Source organism: Labeo rohita, chromosome 2 (assembly GCF_022985175.1).
Source record: "Labeo rohita strain BAU-BD-2019 chromosome 2, IGBB_LRoh.1.0, whole genome shotgun sequence".
Lineage (NCBI taxonomy): Eukaryota > Metazoa > Chordata > Actinopteri > Cypriniformes > Cyprinidae > Labeo > Labeo rohita.
This window is the reverse complement of record NC_066870.1, coordinates 8,484,225-8,501,288: the sequence shown is the minus strand read 5'-3', so window position 1 is coordinate 8,501,288 and position 17,064 is coordinate 8,484,225. Positions and strand designations below refer to the sequence as shown.

Here is a 17,064-nt window from a genome sequence, read left to right as displayed (position 1 = left end):
GTTATATTAAAAGTCAAAAACATATTTTGATTTTCCCCCCCAATTGGAGGTAGCTTTAAGACAAACATATTCACAAAAGAGATGAAAAATCGTCTCTTCTATGTCACAGAAAGTTGTATTTCCCCAATATTTTGATTATATTTGAATATGAATATAATATCTGTAATATTTTAAATGCGGTTTTACCTTATTCATCTTGTTAATATACATTTGTGTGGAAGAAACCAGACACATTTCAGTTAATACTGTATAACGTCATCCACTATTTTCTGTTATAATATTGTTTTTGGTTGTTTGAATTGTTTGTGTTTTTAAGCGGTTCGTTGAAACAACCTGTTCAAAAGAACCGATTCGTAGAACTGGGAAGTTCTTCCTCAAAATGTGTGACCTCACGTCAAGCAGTCGCCAACCAATCCCAGCGTGGCTTCCTGGATTACCCGTATGAAATTCAGCACAACACTTCCTGCTTTCAGTTCAGTAACTAATCGTCGTGGGTGAAGATGCGTTGGTTACCGCTCTCAGTTATAATATTATGGGCCTGTTCTCTTTACAGTGCCTCCGCGGATAACAATGGCGTCAAGAAAATGAAGGTACAATTTGCCACGGGTCCACTTCTCAAATTCCAGATTTGGTGAGTGAGAGTTTGAGCATTTTCATGTCTGTTTGTCGGTCAGTCGGTCGGTTTTCGGGCCAGGCCGACGAGTGTATGACATTGTGTATGTTGATAGTAGCACCGCGCTTAACCTCGCAAAGATATTAACCACGATTACTGTAAGCAACGGAAGGTGTACTGTGACCGTATACAGAGAAAAGCGTTAATTTGTCTCATGGCACAAGTAGTCTCGAAGATGACCTGAGCAGGATGTTATAATCGGCTGGTAATCCGGTGTTAAATGGAGAGCTGTCATTTGAGGATTAGCCGACTAGTGTTTATGTCTGTGTGCTTGCATTTGAGACGCTGCACGTTTAATATTGCAGCTTTATGGATTTGTAACGCCAATTTGAGGCTGCTATAATATCTGGTCTCCAGTGGCTCATTTATCATAATCTGAAATGGAAATCAGTGTTTATATAGTTGGTGCACGATAGTGCAGTTGTATTTCATGTCACCCTGTGGTACTGAGCAAAAGGCTCTGAGGTGTGTCTTCATCTTGTTTGTTTTCTACAGTGTCTCCTGAGGATACAAGCGGGTGTTTGAGGAGTACACGCAGGTTTTGTACCAGCGGTACCCAGACATCCGCATAGAAGGAGAAAACTACCTTCCACTGCCTGTTTACAGGTAATTTTTTACAAACCACTACTCACTGCTACATAGTGACACTTGCATGTCTTCTGTCCTGGTGACCAGGAATTAAAAAAAAAATGTTTGTGTGTGTATATACATACGTGTGTGTGTGTGTGTGTGTGTGTGTGTGTGTGTGTGTGTGTGTGTGTATATATATATATATATATATATAACACAAATACACACATAATCGCACACCTTTTCAAAATAATCATCTTTGACTTGTACATTGCCTACTCGCCTGGCAGATTTTTGCAGAGATGCTACTTTTTGCTTTTAAAGTCTCTTTTGTGCACCAAGTCTGCATTTATGTGCTCACAGATAAAGTAAAAACACTAATATTGTGAAGTAGTATTGTCATTTAAAATAGCTGTTTTCAATAATGATGTATTTTAAAATGTCATTTTATCCTTTGATAGCAAAGCTGCATTTTTAGCATCATAATATGCTGATTTGCTGCTCAAATGTTTATCAATTTTGAAAACATACTACTTAATATTTGTGAAACCATGATATGCTACCATTCAAATATTTGAGGTGTGTTTATAATAGCAATTTATGTTTTTATTCAGCAGTTATGCTTCAAAAGTGACAGTAAAAACATTTCTAATGTTACAGATTCCTTTTCAAATAAATGCTGTTCTTTTGATTATTTTGGAGGACATGAGACTGAAAACTGGTCTAATGAATTTACATCACAGGAATAAATTACTTTTTTTTTTTTTTTTTTTTTTTTTTTAATAATAAAAGAAGAATGCAAATATATGAATGCGTATATAAATAAATAAATAAATAAAGGGCTGGTGCTTACTAATTATATTTGTATGTATGTGTATTTGTGTGTGAATTATTTATTTATATAGTGTCTCTTTTTCTTCCTCCAGGCACATTGCTTCCTTTCTGTCTATGTTTAAGCTGTTGTTAATTGGTGTGATCATTGTGGGCAAGGATCCATTTGCTCTATTTGGCATGCAAGCTCCAGGGCTCTGGGTTTGGAGTCAGGAGAATAAGGCAAGACCTCAGACTTTTCCTGTTGAGATATTTTTATTTGGTGGTTTAGCTTCTGGTTCTTAACTAAAACCTATTTGAATAGTAGTTTCCAAATACGAACTTTTTCCCCATGGAGCTCATTAGTTTGCAACTTTGTCACCTCTGTGACGTCTGTGGTTATAGGAGAGAGTGTAATACACTAGAGAGCAAAGAGCAGACTCTCATGTTAATATTTACTTGATTCTTTCTGGACTATTTCTGAAATGTAGTCATCAAAGTACAGAAGAAAACCTTAGGCATTCTTTTAGTTTTTAATGTTTCAGTTTGAAAAAAGTAGCACAGAAGTTATGTAAGTTGTAACTATTCACAAAGTAATGTGTTTGTGTGTACAAACACAAACACAAATAAGTATGTACAAATAAACTAGCTGCTGCAATGCTTGTTTAATTATTTTATTTTTTATTTTTTAGATATATGCCTGTATGATGGTGTTCTTCTTCAGCAATATGATCGAAAATCAGTGTATGTCTACAGGTGCTTTTGAAATCACACTCAATGGTAAGTGCGTTTGATCCATAAGTTGAGTATTACATATTTACAATTTATTTGATTGCATGATTAAATGATTTTATAGTTTAGAAAATTCTTATGACCACTTTCAGAACAACATAACCTGTCCTGACCCATTATATTCAAGCTCTTTTTATGGGATCGCACACAGAAGATGTGTTATTTAAGAAGTTGTTTATCAAGTCAGAAAAATTAGAGTTGTTTTCTGTCTGTCAAACCTATTAGGCATACTGGTTTGCTGATGTTTTTAAAAAGAAGCAGTGTGGCTGTAGCCTAATTCAGTGGTTTAGTCTGGCGGAAGTTAGTAAAATGGCATGGTTGCACCATAGTAACACTTTTTTTTTTTTTTGGTTAGATGTTCCAGTTTGGTCCAAGCTGGAGTCAGGCCACCTGCCTTCCATGCAGCAACTTGTCCAAATTTTGGAGAATGAGATGAAGATGAACGTGCACATGGACACACTTCCACACCATCGCTCGTAACCTTGCCTCTGATTCACTGAATGGAGCCGACGACCCCTCCTCGTATGTTTTTAATACTAAATTTCTATTATATAAAATATTCTCTCTTGTTTTAAAGATATCAATCATGTGCTTAAATGCTCACATGGCAATAAAAATAAACTATTACTACTATCTACAATGTATACACTACAAAGTTTGGGTTCAGTAAGATTTTTCGTAGTGTTTCTTGTGCTCACCAAGGCTGCATTGATTGAAAATACAGATATATTTTGATATATTACAAAATCTTATTACAATTTAAAATAAATGTTTTCTACTTTAATGCATTATAAATGTAGTTTATTTCTATGATGACAAAGCTTAATTTTTAGTACTGTTACTCCAGTCTGCAGGGTCACACAATCATTTTCTAATCATTATAATATAAAATTTTCAGAATTATCTGGTGAGTAAAAGAAATTTTGTAATAATAATTAATTACTCACACTCATGTCGTTCCAAACCCGTAAGACCTTTTTTCATCTTCAGAACACAAGTAAAGATATTTTTGATGAAATCTGAGAACTTTGACACTGCATGGACAGCAAGGGTCCTTCCACATTCAAGTTCCAGAAACGTTGTAAGGACTAGGGGTGGGAGAAAAAAAATCGACTCTCCAATGCATCGGGATTCTCTCTTCAATGATACTGAATATTTTAGAATAAATTCTGAGCTTGTTTTTTTTTTTTTTTTCCCCCGCATATGGCACGTGTGCACACTTCATTGCACAGAATATGCGCTGTGAGACACGTGCGCATTGCTTGACAGTGTGTGCTTCCACCCGCCGTGTTTTACTTTAGATATGCTTTCATTAATGTGGTTTGGAATGCAGTACTATTAGATGCACAAAACTCGCGGATCGATTGCAGCTGTGGTTAAGTGCACTTGCATTTTCAAATACTTTTATACAAAATTGATGTTCACACAGTCAGTTATGTTTTCAGAGCAGGAGAAAACATCTGATATATCGAAATAGATCTGTGCATTAGTGTGAATACAGTCTGTTAAAGCTGCCACTGTCTATGATCTCATCAGTAATAATCAAACGGTAATAATTCTGAGGAAAAAAGAAAAAAACATAACTATTGTCTGTAAACTTTCCAATACTTCAATAACACTTATTTTAAATAAGTAATCGTTTTAAAAAGTAGCCTGCTTGTATAATTAAAAAATAAAGTAAATTTTGCACAAAATAAATTTTGAAAATGTAGCCATGTGCAGTAATATTGAAAACCGAGAATGTCACGCATCGTGATATTGAGTTGATAATGAAAATCATAAATGAATCGAATCGTAAAACCAGTGAAAATTCGCACTCCTTCTTTTAAGATGGCAGTACTGACATACAGAGATTCCAACTGTAAACAAAAAGCATAGAAACTGCATTTTTGGTTAAAATGTATGGTTGTAAAGATGTATTTGCACAGCAGAAGAATTAATTGGGGAAAAACTGTAGATCAAGAATCGTTTTGGAATTGGATCGTGACTCCCAGATTTGGATCTGAAGCTACAAGAATACTTTTTTTGCGCAAAGAAAACAAAAATAACAACTTTATTAAGCAATTTCTTTTCTCCTGGGACAAACGTATTCTCGTAGCTTCATAAAATATAGGATGAACCACTGATGGACTACTGATGGTCACATGGACTATTTTAACAATGTGCTTACGTTTCTGGACCTTGAATGTGGTAGGATCCTTGCTGTCCGTGGAGGGTCAGAAAGCTCTCGGATTTCATGAGAAATATCTTAATTTGTGTTCCAAAGATGAACAAAGGCCTTACGGGTTTTTAAAGACAGAATTTTCATTTTTGGGTGAACAATCCTTTTAAAGCAGATGACTAGTGATATTGCTTTTTCTGTGTTGAGATGAAATAATTTACTCTGTACTTTCTCAATATTGTCTTTTAGTTCTGTGGTGAAGCTCTCCTACGCTTGTGAGGTGACGTTTATGAAGGTTTGCGCTGAAAGTAGCAACTCTACTAGCGCACACCCGATGTTCCGTGTTATCCTCACTGTGCCCCTCGGAGATGCACCACCTACAGATACTGGTGTGGGAATTACGGCAACAACAGTGGCCATATAAATATGATTTCCATCTCTTCTCTTGTGCAATAACTATTTGGTTCAGGTCAGGATAAATGTTCACAAAGATTATAATCCTTTTTAGTTCAGTTAGCTCAGGCAACAGAATTTATGATGACTTTTTTTTTTTTTTCCAACATTCTACTGTATGGCTAAAACTTGGTCTTTGTTTTATTTAATAAGTAGATATGAGAAGCTCCTAACTTATGCACCCAACCCCCATCATGAGAATTTAACACCTAAGTAACACTGATTAGATTTCTGAGCCCTGGTTTTTATATTGCTTTGTATAGCTTAAAATGTTTACTAAAAGGAAAATAAAATGGAATGAAACAAGATATTTTTTTTGTTCTTTATTAGGAGAACGGACTTGAAAATGCTTTTTACAGTCATAAAACACTTTTTAAAAATTGAGAAAATTACCAGTTACATATTTCAATTAAGGTTTAAAATATTGCATTACCAAAAATTACCAATTAGAAAAAGACTTGTTTCTTTTTGTTAAACATGCTGTTGAAAATCATTGTTCAGTCATTTGTCCTGTAATGTCATTAACCCAGTCCAGAATTGGGTTTAGTCTGGTCTTATCCAGATCACTTCAGGTAAAGAGTCTTATGTGCTTATCGCCATCTGAGAAACCTATTGTGAACTGAGATTTTCAGTTAATGTACACTAAATGTTTTTGAACAGTAAGATTTTTAATGTTTCTTTAAAGAATTCTCTTCTGCTCACCAAGCCTGCATTCATTTGATCCAAAATACAGCAAAGCCAGTTATTTCATGAAATATTTTTAGTATTGAAAATATCTGCTTTCAATTTGAACATATTTTAAAATGTAATTTAATCCTGTGATCAAAGCTAAATTTTCATCATCGTTGCTCCAGTCTTCAGTGTTACATGCTCTTTCAGAAGTCATTTTGACATGCTGATTAGCTGTTCAAGAAACATTTATTATTATTATTATTATTATTGTTATTATTATTGTTATTATTATTGTTATTAATATTATCAGTATGTATAATTTTTATAATTGTTTTTACTTTTATTTAACAAGGAAACTTTAAATTGATCAAAATTGATGATGAAGATATTTACAATGTTACAAAAGATTTGTTTCAGATAAATGCTGTTCTTCTGAACTTTCTTTTATCAAAGAAACCTGAAAAAATCTACTCGGTTGTTTTTAACAAAAATAATAATAAATGTTTCTGAGCAGCAAATCAGAATATTAGAATGATTTCTGAAGGATCATGTGACTGGAGTAACGATGCTAAAAATTCAGCTCTGAAATCACAGGAATAAACTACATTTTAAAATGTATTCAAATAAAAAAACATTTTAAAACAATATTTTTTTTTTTAATTTGATTTTGCTGTAGTTTGGATCAAATAAACGTAGGCTTGTTGAGCAGAATAAACTTCTTTATTAAAAAAAAAAAAATTAAAAATTAAATCTTATTGTTCAGAAACTTTTGACTGGTAGTGCATTTTGTCTAATGAAGGCTTCATCTTATTTTGATTATTTATTATTATTTTGATTATTATACTAAGTACTAATGCATGATTTTCACTGCACAAAAACATTCAGCTTAATAGCTTTTCAACATGGCACTATATTTCTGTAATTGAAATATATTTCATTATTATACGCAATACCTGGAATTTGATAATGTTACATGTAAAATTACACAGTGTTGAACTACTATTAAAAGATTTAGGTCAGTTCATTTAACGTTGATTAATCTAGGTTGGAATAACATTGTAAATTCTGTTAAAGGGGTCATCGGATGCCCATTTTCCATAAGTTGATATGATTCTTTTAATGAAAAGTCTAATATACTTCGGTTAAAAATTCTCAATGCTTGCCCCGCCCCTCTCTTCTCTCTTTGGAGTGACGAGCCTGTTTACTTTAGCTGCGTTTAGCCACTAAACTTGCTAACTAGCACATTATTAGGAAAGGTGATTGCAGAGATTCATAAAAAAAAAAACCTTATACTCACTTCTGCTGTAGGTGAAGCTGGATCATGAATATTTTACACAAACATGGACGCATTTATATAAATCGGGAGGTGCATTCCCTTCACAAACCAACTTAATCCACTGCATCTTCAGCGGCTCAGATGTCGGGAGTAAATGACGACCACTATGTTCATTATTACATCCAGCAACACAACACCTCAATTGCTCAATCTGAGATATTCTTGTCTAACTTACATCCCTGCTCCGGCATCGAAACAATGGAGGTTGGACTGTGACAGCTGATCTGAGGTGTCCATATAATCTAAGTAATTGGGTGCTGAAACAGCAACCCAAAATGATAAATCAGTGTCTTCTGAAGCTGCATTATAGATGTGTATAAGAAAGACTAACTATAAACCATCACTTACAGCAGAAACCTGCTTTGTTTTAAAGTAACATCTGTCTTAGCAGTATTTCGTACATCACCACAACATTGACGATAGACACTGGAACATCTTTCCCACAAAAATGGGAAAAACTGACGTTTAGTCAAGTGAAATTACTCCAGCATGTCAGTTCATGGACAGGCTTGCAGACAGCGCTGGATAAAGGCCTTGTCTGGCTCTTCCATTTGTACTCCGTGGCTCAGACTCCGCAGCCTTCGAACTAGTGAGTGGAGGAAAGGTGGAGGTCTGACCCGCAGGTGTGTTGGGCTGGATGGGAAGGCTTGGCACTGCTGTAACCGTATCAGAGCCATGTGAAGGCCAACCCTGCAAGCCAGAAGTACTAGTTCCTCTTTGCACATAAGGACTTGAGGAGGTATGTTGTGTTCTTTGTGCTGTAAGCAGACACAACATTTAGCTGGACCGATCTGAGTTAAGTAGTAAGTGTGATGGATGAAGAAAATGTCTTTAAACTAAAATTGGTGATCAGATTAAAAAGACAAGACTTGTGTACTTTCTTACCGACTCGCAGCTGCCTACTCTGAACCTGGCTTGCTGTCCAGAAGCAAGGAATGACACAAACACCAACTGTTGCCCAAGAACTCGAACCCCTATATTTCTGTTAAGCGACAGAAAGAGTGGTCTCAGGGGTGTTGGTGTTTGAGCCTGGTCTGTCCAGCTCCATGTTCTGATCCTTTTCCCCCCTTCATCTAGACTCCGTCCACCCCAAACATCCATACTTAACCTGCTCCATAGGAAACAAAAGCAACACCAAAGCTGTCAGAGCAGATTCAGTTATATCATTTATATATTTATGCTGTTCAATTAACTAAGATATTTTTAACCAGAGGGCTTATTAGTTTAACTTATATAACTTAAAGGGACAGGTCACCCAAAAATGAAAACATAATTCTGACATTATTTACTCTTCCTCATATTGTTTCAAACCCATAAATCTTGTTCATCTTTGGAACACAAATATATTTTTAATATTATTTAATCTATTTTGTCCATCCATTGAAATCCCACTAATCAAAAATCATGTTTGAAAATTTGTTAAAGTATTCATACCCCTTTATTTTCTTCACGTTTTACGTTGCAGCCTTATGTTAAACTGCTTTAAATTACTTTTTCCCACATCAATCTGCACTCCATACACCATAATGACAAAGCACAAAACAGGTTTTTAACAACTTAGCAAAGTTATTAGAAATAAAAAACTGAAATGATTCAGTTGCATAAGTATTCATACCCTTTTCTGGGAAGCTTGAAATTTAGCTCAGGAGCACTCATATTGTTTGTACACTTTAAGTGGAGTTAAACTGGCAAGTTAATTTGAATGAGTATGATTTGGAAAGGCACACACCTCTCAAAAAAGATCTAACAGCTGAAAATGCATTTCTGAGCAAAAACCAAGGCCTGAGGTCAAAATAACTGCCTGTAGAGCTCAGAAACAAGCTTGCGTCAAGGCACAGATCTGGGGAAGAGTTTAGAAAAAAAATCTGCTGCATTGAAGGTTCACAGAAGCATGTAGCCTCCATTATCCATAATGGAGGAAGTTTGGAACAAGACTTCCTAGAACTGGCATCCTGGCAAAACTGAGCAGTAGATGCAGAAGGGGCTTGGTTAGACTGGTGACCAAGAAGCTGATGGTCAGTCTAGTTGAGCTCCATGATCATATGTGGAGATGGAAGAAACTTACAGAAGGACAAACATCACTGCAACACTCCTCCAATCCAGTCTTTATGGCAGTGTGGCTAAACTCAATGCTCTTCTCAGTGAAGACACATGAAAATTCACATAATAAGCACCTAAGGGACCCTCCGACTGTGAGAAACAAGATTCTCTGGTCTGATGAACCTCAATTCCAAGCATCATTTTTGAAGGAAACCAAGCACTGCTCATCACCTGCACAGTACCATCCCAAAAGTAAAGTGTGCTAGTAGCAGCCTCATGCTATGGGGCTGTTTTTCAGTGGCAGGACCTGAGTGACTCGTCAGAGTAGAAGGAAAGCTCGAAGAACCAAAATATTGAGATAGCCTTAATGAAAACCCAGTCTAGAGCATTCAGAACCTCAGACTGGGCAGAAGGTTCACCTTTCAACAGGACAATGAGTCTAAGAACACAGCAAGAGTGGCTTATAGACAACTCTGTGAATGTCCTTGAGAGGCCCAGCCAGGCCATGGCTTGAACGCAATCGAATTCTGGAGAATTTCTGGAGAAACCTGAAAATGTCTGCCAGCCCCCATCCAAGCTGACTGAGTGTGAGAGGTGAAGAGGTGAGGAGAAGGATGGCAGATAATTGCCAAATGCAGATGTGGTTCAACTAAGTACTGAGTTAAGGGTATGAATATATGCATGCAAAGTTCTCACAAATGTGTTTTTTGCTTTGTCATTATAGTATATAGATTGTAAAAAGTAAGCGGGAAAAGGTAAGTAAAGTTTAAAGCATTTTAACATAAGGCTGCAACATAACAAAACGTGAGAAAAAGAAGGGGTATGAATACTTTCCCAAGGCACTGTATTTGATGTGCTCTATGAATGCATTTATCGATGTTGAATAAAAGCCTACATTAAATATGTTTTTCTCGTAAAGTGAACATGTCCCTTTAGAAGACTTGTATTGAACCGCTTGATTCATAAGGATTTCATTTACACAGTGTTTTTGAAAAATGGGAATCATCAAAACTTTGGCTGCTTGGACTTTCAGTCAAAAGTTTTATTAACTGAAACACTGACTATTTCCTGTTTTCATTTATGTTTCGAAAAAATGTCTAACAGCTTTGGAATGACATGAGGTCAAAAGAGTGTCTCTCTCTCTTTGTTTTTTTTGTTTTTGTTTTTTTGGTGAACTAACCATTTGAAGTTAAAATGTATTGGTGTATGAAGAAATGAGCACTTTAGATTAATAAATGCTATATGCAACATGTTATAATGAAACAGCTTAATGTTGCTGTGCTTAAATTCTGGGCTTACTTTTTTAATGTAAATCTACTTTAGCCTCATGTGGATTTAAACCTCTATGTCTTGCTTTCTCAGAAGATATTTTTAAGAAACAGTACAAAGAGACATTTTTTTTTATGTTCCACAGGAAAAAAAAGAAAATTACACAGGTTTGGAGTGACATGAGGGTAAGTGACAGAATTTTCATTTCTGAGTGAACTATCCCTTTATCCCTCCTCAGATCAATAATCAGTCTGCTTGAGACATTGAGAACTGTGTCAGTGTAATAGCAATCGACCCTACCAAATGCTGCCATTGCTATGGTAACAAGTGGCTCTGCCATTAGACTGAAAGAGGGCTCTGACTGGACAGAGAGGAGTCGTCATGTCATCATGTATGATACAGATCTTTTCCTTCTTACTGCTGAGAATGATGAGAGCCAAGTTTCCAGAGGGATAGCTATAGCCATGACAATAAGGACAAACAGCGATATATAATAAATTAATATAGTTTTTAATGATTGTACCATGCTCTTGCCCTTACACTTGTACACTTTAAAATATAGTTATTGTTGTCTCTTTGTTGTTTTTGTTGCGTATATAAATCAGGTTTTTATGTCTCATAGAGTGTGATATAGGAAAAACATCTAAATTTTATCCAAACTTTATAAGGTTAAGTAATAACCGATGAGCATAGATGGTTTCACACAGCTATTGCTGCTTAAAACGACTCATTTAGTTTTTCACATTATCAAAAGGATACAAAACTTGTGCAGAACTGTCTGGAAACACAGTGAGAAATTTCTCTCCATTAGAGTAGAACTTCTCCAAGAAACCTGAATTGTACTGAATAAAGAGACCAGATTGTTTAGTTTAAGAGCATGATAACACAACTTTCTAACAGAGTAAATTATTACATTCAGTTACCTGGTGATGAGTTAAACCAAACTGAATTGACCCCGGAGCATAAGACTCTGAACTTTGTCCAAAGGTCTCATCCACGTGCATGTACTCTTTAACTTTCCAGACATCCTCACTGGGTGGACAGTTAGAGAGGCGGAAACTGATGACTGTTTTATCATGAGGCGCATCTGGGGGAAGAAACCATTCATTTAAACCCTCAACATATCAGTGATATCATGTCACACACATCTTCTTTAAAACTATTCAATGGGAAAAAGGGTGTTTGCAGTCAATCAGATATTTAGTGGGATCTGATGGATTTCATTTAAAAGAGAAGTCCACTTCCAGAACAAAAACCTACAGATAATGTAGTCACCCCCTTGTCCCCAAGTGAACATGCAAAGAAGATCAAACACCCTTAACAAAAAAGGTAAAACAGCAATATAGGGCGATTTTGAAGTTGAGGGAGAACATGAGATGGGAGGTTTTTTTTCGACATACCCTAACTGTCATGAATCAGAAGACAAGACGAGCGTTTGACATTAAAAAGTATATAAATTGTATTATTTTTATGAAAATAAACAGTCCCTTTTTCCTTGGCTGGGATCGTTTTCCAACCGCATTTGTGATCGTTTGAAGCCGCATTTAAGCTGCATTTTGGAAGTTCAAACTTGGGGTACCATAGAAGTCAATATGAAGAAAAATACTGAAATGTAATTGTAATGAAATTGTAACTAAATCAAAATGTCTATGCAGTTAAAGCAGTCTGGCAGTCTGCTAATAAAATATGATATCACTTTAACTAGCATACACACTGGAAACAGACTTTTCAAGTATGTTATAGAATAATGATTTTTATCATGTATTATCACATTATATGAAGTAATGGAATGTGTAATGAGGGTCAATAAAACATGCAAATGTGGTCTTTGAACTGATGTTGTCTTCATTTTTAAAAATTTTCATACCATTTTCAAGAAAAGTTAAAATTGAAAGACTCTAAAAATGTTGTGCAATGTACCATATTTGAGTATATGTGAGAGTACACATCTTAAAAACCAATATTAAAACTCATTCAAAATACTAACATAATTTACTCTATTTTGTAGAATATAGTCCCATGAACCACTTCAGTGATGCTTTTATTGTGCTTTTTTTGTCAGCTTGAAAAAGCTGCCATCCTTGTTTATTGTAAAAGCGTGGAAAGGCGCATTGTAATAATGGGAGTAATGGCGAGTGGGTAATGACAGAATTTTAATTTTTGGGTGATTTTCATTGTTGTTAATGGTCCATCCATGAGCAACCTGTCCAAAAACATCATGTGGATACTCACTGTTCTTCGATTCCAATATACTGGAGTGAGCATCCCTGTCATATCTCTGCATCTCTCTCTGCTGCTGTCTGAAATGAAGCCAAAGGTGGGAATGACAAGTAAACAAAATCATTTAATTCTGTGAAAGCATATTTCACAGTTTTTATAACACAGTATAGTATATGTATATATATATATATATATATATATGTATATATATATATATATATATATATGTATATGTATATGTATGTATATATATATATATATATATATATATATATATATATACACATATACATACATACACACACACGTTTGTTTTTGTGAATTGTGGGGACTTTCCATAGACTTCTATAGATTTTATACTGACCAAACGATATTGTTTATCCCCTAACCCTAACCCTAATCATCATCATCAATATTTAAAACAGTTTTTTCAGGATTCTTTGATTAGAAAGATCAGCATTTACCTGAAATAAAAAGCTTTTGTAACATACACTATACCATTCAAAAGCTTGGGAAAGAAATTATAGAAATTAATACTTTTATTTAGCAAGGATGCTTTAAATCAATCAAAAGTGATGATAAAATCATTTATAATTTATACAAAAGATTTCTATTTCAGATAAATGCTATTCTTCTGAATGTTATATTTATCAAAGAAACCTGAGTAAATTCTACCCAGTTGTTTTCAACATAATAATAATAATAATAATAATAAATGTTTTTCTAAAGGATAATGTGACTGGAGTAATGATGCTAAAAATTCATCTTTGAAATCAAATGAATAAATTTTAAAAATATATTCAAATAGAAAGCAGATATTTTAAATAGTAAAAAAAACGAAATTTTACTGTGTTTGCTGTACTTTGGATCAAATAAATGCAGGCTTGGTGAGCAGAAAATGCTTCTTTGAAAAACATTAAAAATCTTACTGTTCAAAAACTTTTGACTGGTAGTGTGTATACAACGCCAGACTTTTGAACAGTAGTGTTTTGTACAACACAAACCTGTGTTTTCCTCTTTCTTGTGTTTTCTCTTGTAGCTCATCATCCTCAGTGATGAAGGGGTCATCTAGTCGAGCAGGTCCAGCAGGCCTTGCATCAGAACGTTTCATAGCTAGATGCTTTTCATGGACCACAATGTCAAACAACTCTCTGTAGTTCTCACAGCAGAAATCCTGAAGTCCAATTAGACAGCCATAAATTCAAAGAAATTGTAAGAGTTGAAGCAGTAATAGTTTGTGTCAGCTACATCCATTGTCAAGAGACGAACCTCTCGTGTCTCTGCATACACCGGATCCAGAGGAGGCCAGGCTCTCGAACCACAGAACTGACAGCATATTGGAGAGTCTCGTTGCAGCTGGGGCTGGGCAAAACCAATTTGTTTATTTATATATATAAATAAATATGAAAATCTAATTATAGATTTAACAGTTTTATAAAATGTTACACTTTTAACCTGGCAGTGATCAAATGAATGGCTACCTGAGGACTGTACGTCCTCTCCTGGGACTCTCTTTTGTATCTTAGAAGTCCTGGAAGCCCACGGCACAAATCTGGTGAGGATTCCAGCGTCTGGAAATACTCCTGCTCCATCTGCTGGACAGTACAGAAAATAGTGTGGCCAGACCATATAAAGGTGAACTGGTTAAGAGAAAAATCATTTATTTTTAAAACACCATTTGACAAAATTTTCTTGTTGTGTGTTCAGAGTTGTAAATAAAAATTATTGAAGTATGTTTCAGAAAATAAGAGTACTACTGGAGTCTTTCTACTTTAAAAATTCATGTTTAATTGAACGTGTTACTTGCTGTTTCTTTGTAATTGTAAAATTTACTAGCAATTTCTAAGTGAAAATTGACAAACTGTGCACCATTTCAGTGTAAGCAGACTCCATGTGAAAAAGTTTATGTGTAATATCATATATTATACATCATATAAGTGAAATATCATAAGTTCTTACACAATCAATATAATTGAGGAGTGTTCCAATCTCTGAATCCACTAGTGCAGAATCAGCATCTGACAATGTGAAAAGCAACTTTAATATTTACATTTAGAGGTAATTCTACAGTATTTTCTGTGGTGCACATCAGGTAGTATTATTTTCGGTTTTAGTTAGATGCCCTAAGTACAGAAAATCATTAACAACAACAACAAAAACAAAACATAAAGGTTGAATTGTAGATTATTAAGTTATTGAAAGTTGTAAAATGTTCCACTTCTTGTCTTATCAGATTCTCTTTTGCTATTTTGCAGTAAAAAATAAAATAAAATAAAAGATTAAATTCCAAACAAATTCTACAAAAGATAATAAATTGCTTACCTTGCTGAAAAGTTCTTTTTTGATTTTCCATATCACATAGGTATTCCTGGGAGCACATGTTTACTATTCCAATGGCCTGGATTGTATTTTACCAGCAGTTTTATCACATTTTTTTTCTCCCTTGAGTACAGAAAATATATGAGACAGTCTGGTTTTATTCCTCTTTGTCACACTTTATCTTCTATGAATAATGATCAAACCTGAGTTTGAGGAATGTTTGACCTCAACTGGATTGTTCCACAGCAGTGCATTGAAGGTATGCACCCAGTGCACTGTTGATGGTATCCATGGATATTTGAGAGCCCTTAGGGGAGTTGTCCAGCCTGTAATATCAAACGCTGTGGGAGACAGTATAGCATTCCGGCAGACCTGAGTGTCAAAACACCAGAAGCAAAAAGAAGTGAGAAAGCAAGTATTTTAGGAATCTGTCAAAAACTTACTTAAAACTACAAAATGTATTGTGATTTATTAGGCAAATAGCAAACTGAAAAAATGAATTGGTCTTTATTCACACACAATAACCAAACGTGACATGGCATTTTCACTGTCCCACAAGATGAAAATGAATATGATTTATAGTGTCGTTATTTAAAATTCAGTAAATTGTTAAACATTTCTTTGTTCTACGTGGACCTGTTGTTATAAAAGCTGCGGTGTTATTAGATTTGTATTATTTTTGAACCAAATGTCAAAATTGTCCTATGGTGTGACTGTCTCAAGCATGTTTCAATAAATTACAGCTTTTATAAATGAAAAAGAAAAGCATAAAATGTTAATAGATATATTCGGCATAATTGTACAAATGTCTGTTTTAGTAAATGGCAATCATTTTTTTTCATCCATATATTCGTGGAAGAACTTTATACGTTTTGTCTCTGAAAACCACGTCCTGTGGTGCGACACCATATCCTGATTTTAAATCAGCCAATTCCAGAAAAAAAACAAAAAAACTTTAATTTGTTGAAGGACCCCATTCATGATCATGTCACTGAAGGCCCCTGTGAAGCACATAACGTGCACATGATACATTTTTGTCGTTTTGCTGTCCTTTGGTGTGATAGCCCTAAATTATATTTTTTAATTAAAAAAACTGTATGTTAAACTACATAATCATGGAAAATTATCCAAACATGTCTTGCTAACCGCTAATGACAGGTTAGCTTGGAGTAGCAAGGTCATTAATTGACACAGAAGGCTGAAATTCCTTTGGTGGGACAGAAAATGTCCACCGGTGTGACGTATGTACTGTCACATCACAGGACAATGTTGCCACACCAGAGGGCAAGGTCTTCTTAAGAAGCATTTTAAATAATTACATACAATTTGTTTAACTCCTTTTTATTCATTAAACATAAAATTTGATCATTTTCAGTGTTATTAAATGCAATAATTAGAATGCAGAAAACCTGTACTGTTATAAAGTGTCATGAAAATAAGTATAAAATGTGATTCGGAAACAGAAAGAACTGAGGAAGAGAGTGGATTTCCTATAAACAGGAAATATAAACAGAAAATGAGCAGGGATCCATCAGAAGGGATCCTAAGAGAACGATGCAGAAATTAGAAAGATTCTAAATCATGCCTAAACGCATTATTATAAATATAATAATTCTTATTATTATTAAACCTATTAAGTTAAATTTAAAACTTCGAGACATGAGGTCACAACGTTAAATAAAAGTCGAGAAATAAAGTCGCTACCATGAGATGCTACGTGGCGGAATTCGGCTTCAGTCTTAAACAGTT

At 34.7% G+C, this 17,064-nt stretch overlaps 2 protein-coding genes across 4 annotated transcripts; one reads left to right on the top strand and one right to left on the bottom strand.

The window, feature by feature from the left end:
* Window positions 1-459: 459 nt before the first annotated feature.
* Window positions 460-5,767, top strand: selenot1a (selenoprotein T, 1a). Its single transcript, XM_051126997.1, has 6 exons — window positions 460-631; window positions 1,169-1,279; window positions 2,170-2,296; window positions 2,746-2,833; window positions 3,201-3,367; window positions 5,256-5,767. Exons 1-5 carry the CDS (start codon window positions 501-503, stop codon window positions 3,323-3,325), a joined length of 582 nt encoding a protein of 193 aa, XP_050982954.1. The 5' UTR covers window positions 460-500; the 3' UTR covers window positions 3,326-3,367; window positions 5,256-5,767.
* Window positions 5,627-17,060, bottom strand: LOC127175703 (glutamate-rich protein 6). Of its 3 annotated transcripts, XM_051126954.1 has the most exons (12): window positions 17,020-17,060; window positions 15,319-15,687; window positions 14,956-15,014; window positions 14,478-14,588; window positions 14,266-14,358; window positions 14,001-14,170; window positions 13,009-13,076; window positions 11,700-11,863; window positions 11,536-11,618; window positions 11,077-11,232; window positions 8,353-8,575; window positions 5,627-8,225 (listed from the first exon to the last, which is right to left on the bottom strand). In XM_051126954.1, exons 2-12 carry the CDS (start codon window positions 15,374-15,376, stop codon window positions 7,965-7,967), a joined length of 1,446 nt encoding a protein of 481 aa, XP_050982911.1. In that variant the 5' UTR covers window positions 15,377-15,687; window positions 17,020-17,060; the 3' UTR covers window positions 5,627-7,964. The 3 variants fall into 3 exon arrangements, with proteins under 3 accessions (XP_050982911.1, XP_050982921.1, XP_050982927.1); XM_051126964.1 differs by lacking the exons at window positions 14,956-15,014; window positions 17,020-17,060 and having other exon boundaries at window positions 14,478-14,591; window positions 15,319-15,358; XM_051126970.1 differs by lacking the exons at window positions 14,956-15,014; window positions 17,020-17,060 and having other exon boundaries at window positions 15,319-15,342.
* Between the last annotated feature and the right edge of the window lie 4 nt (window positions 17,061-17,064).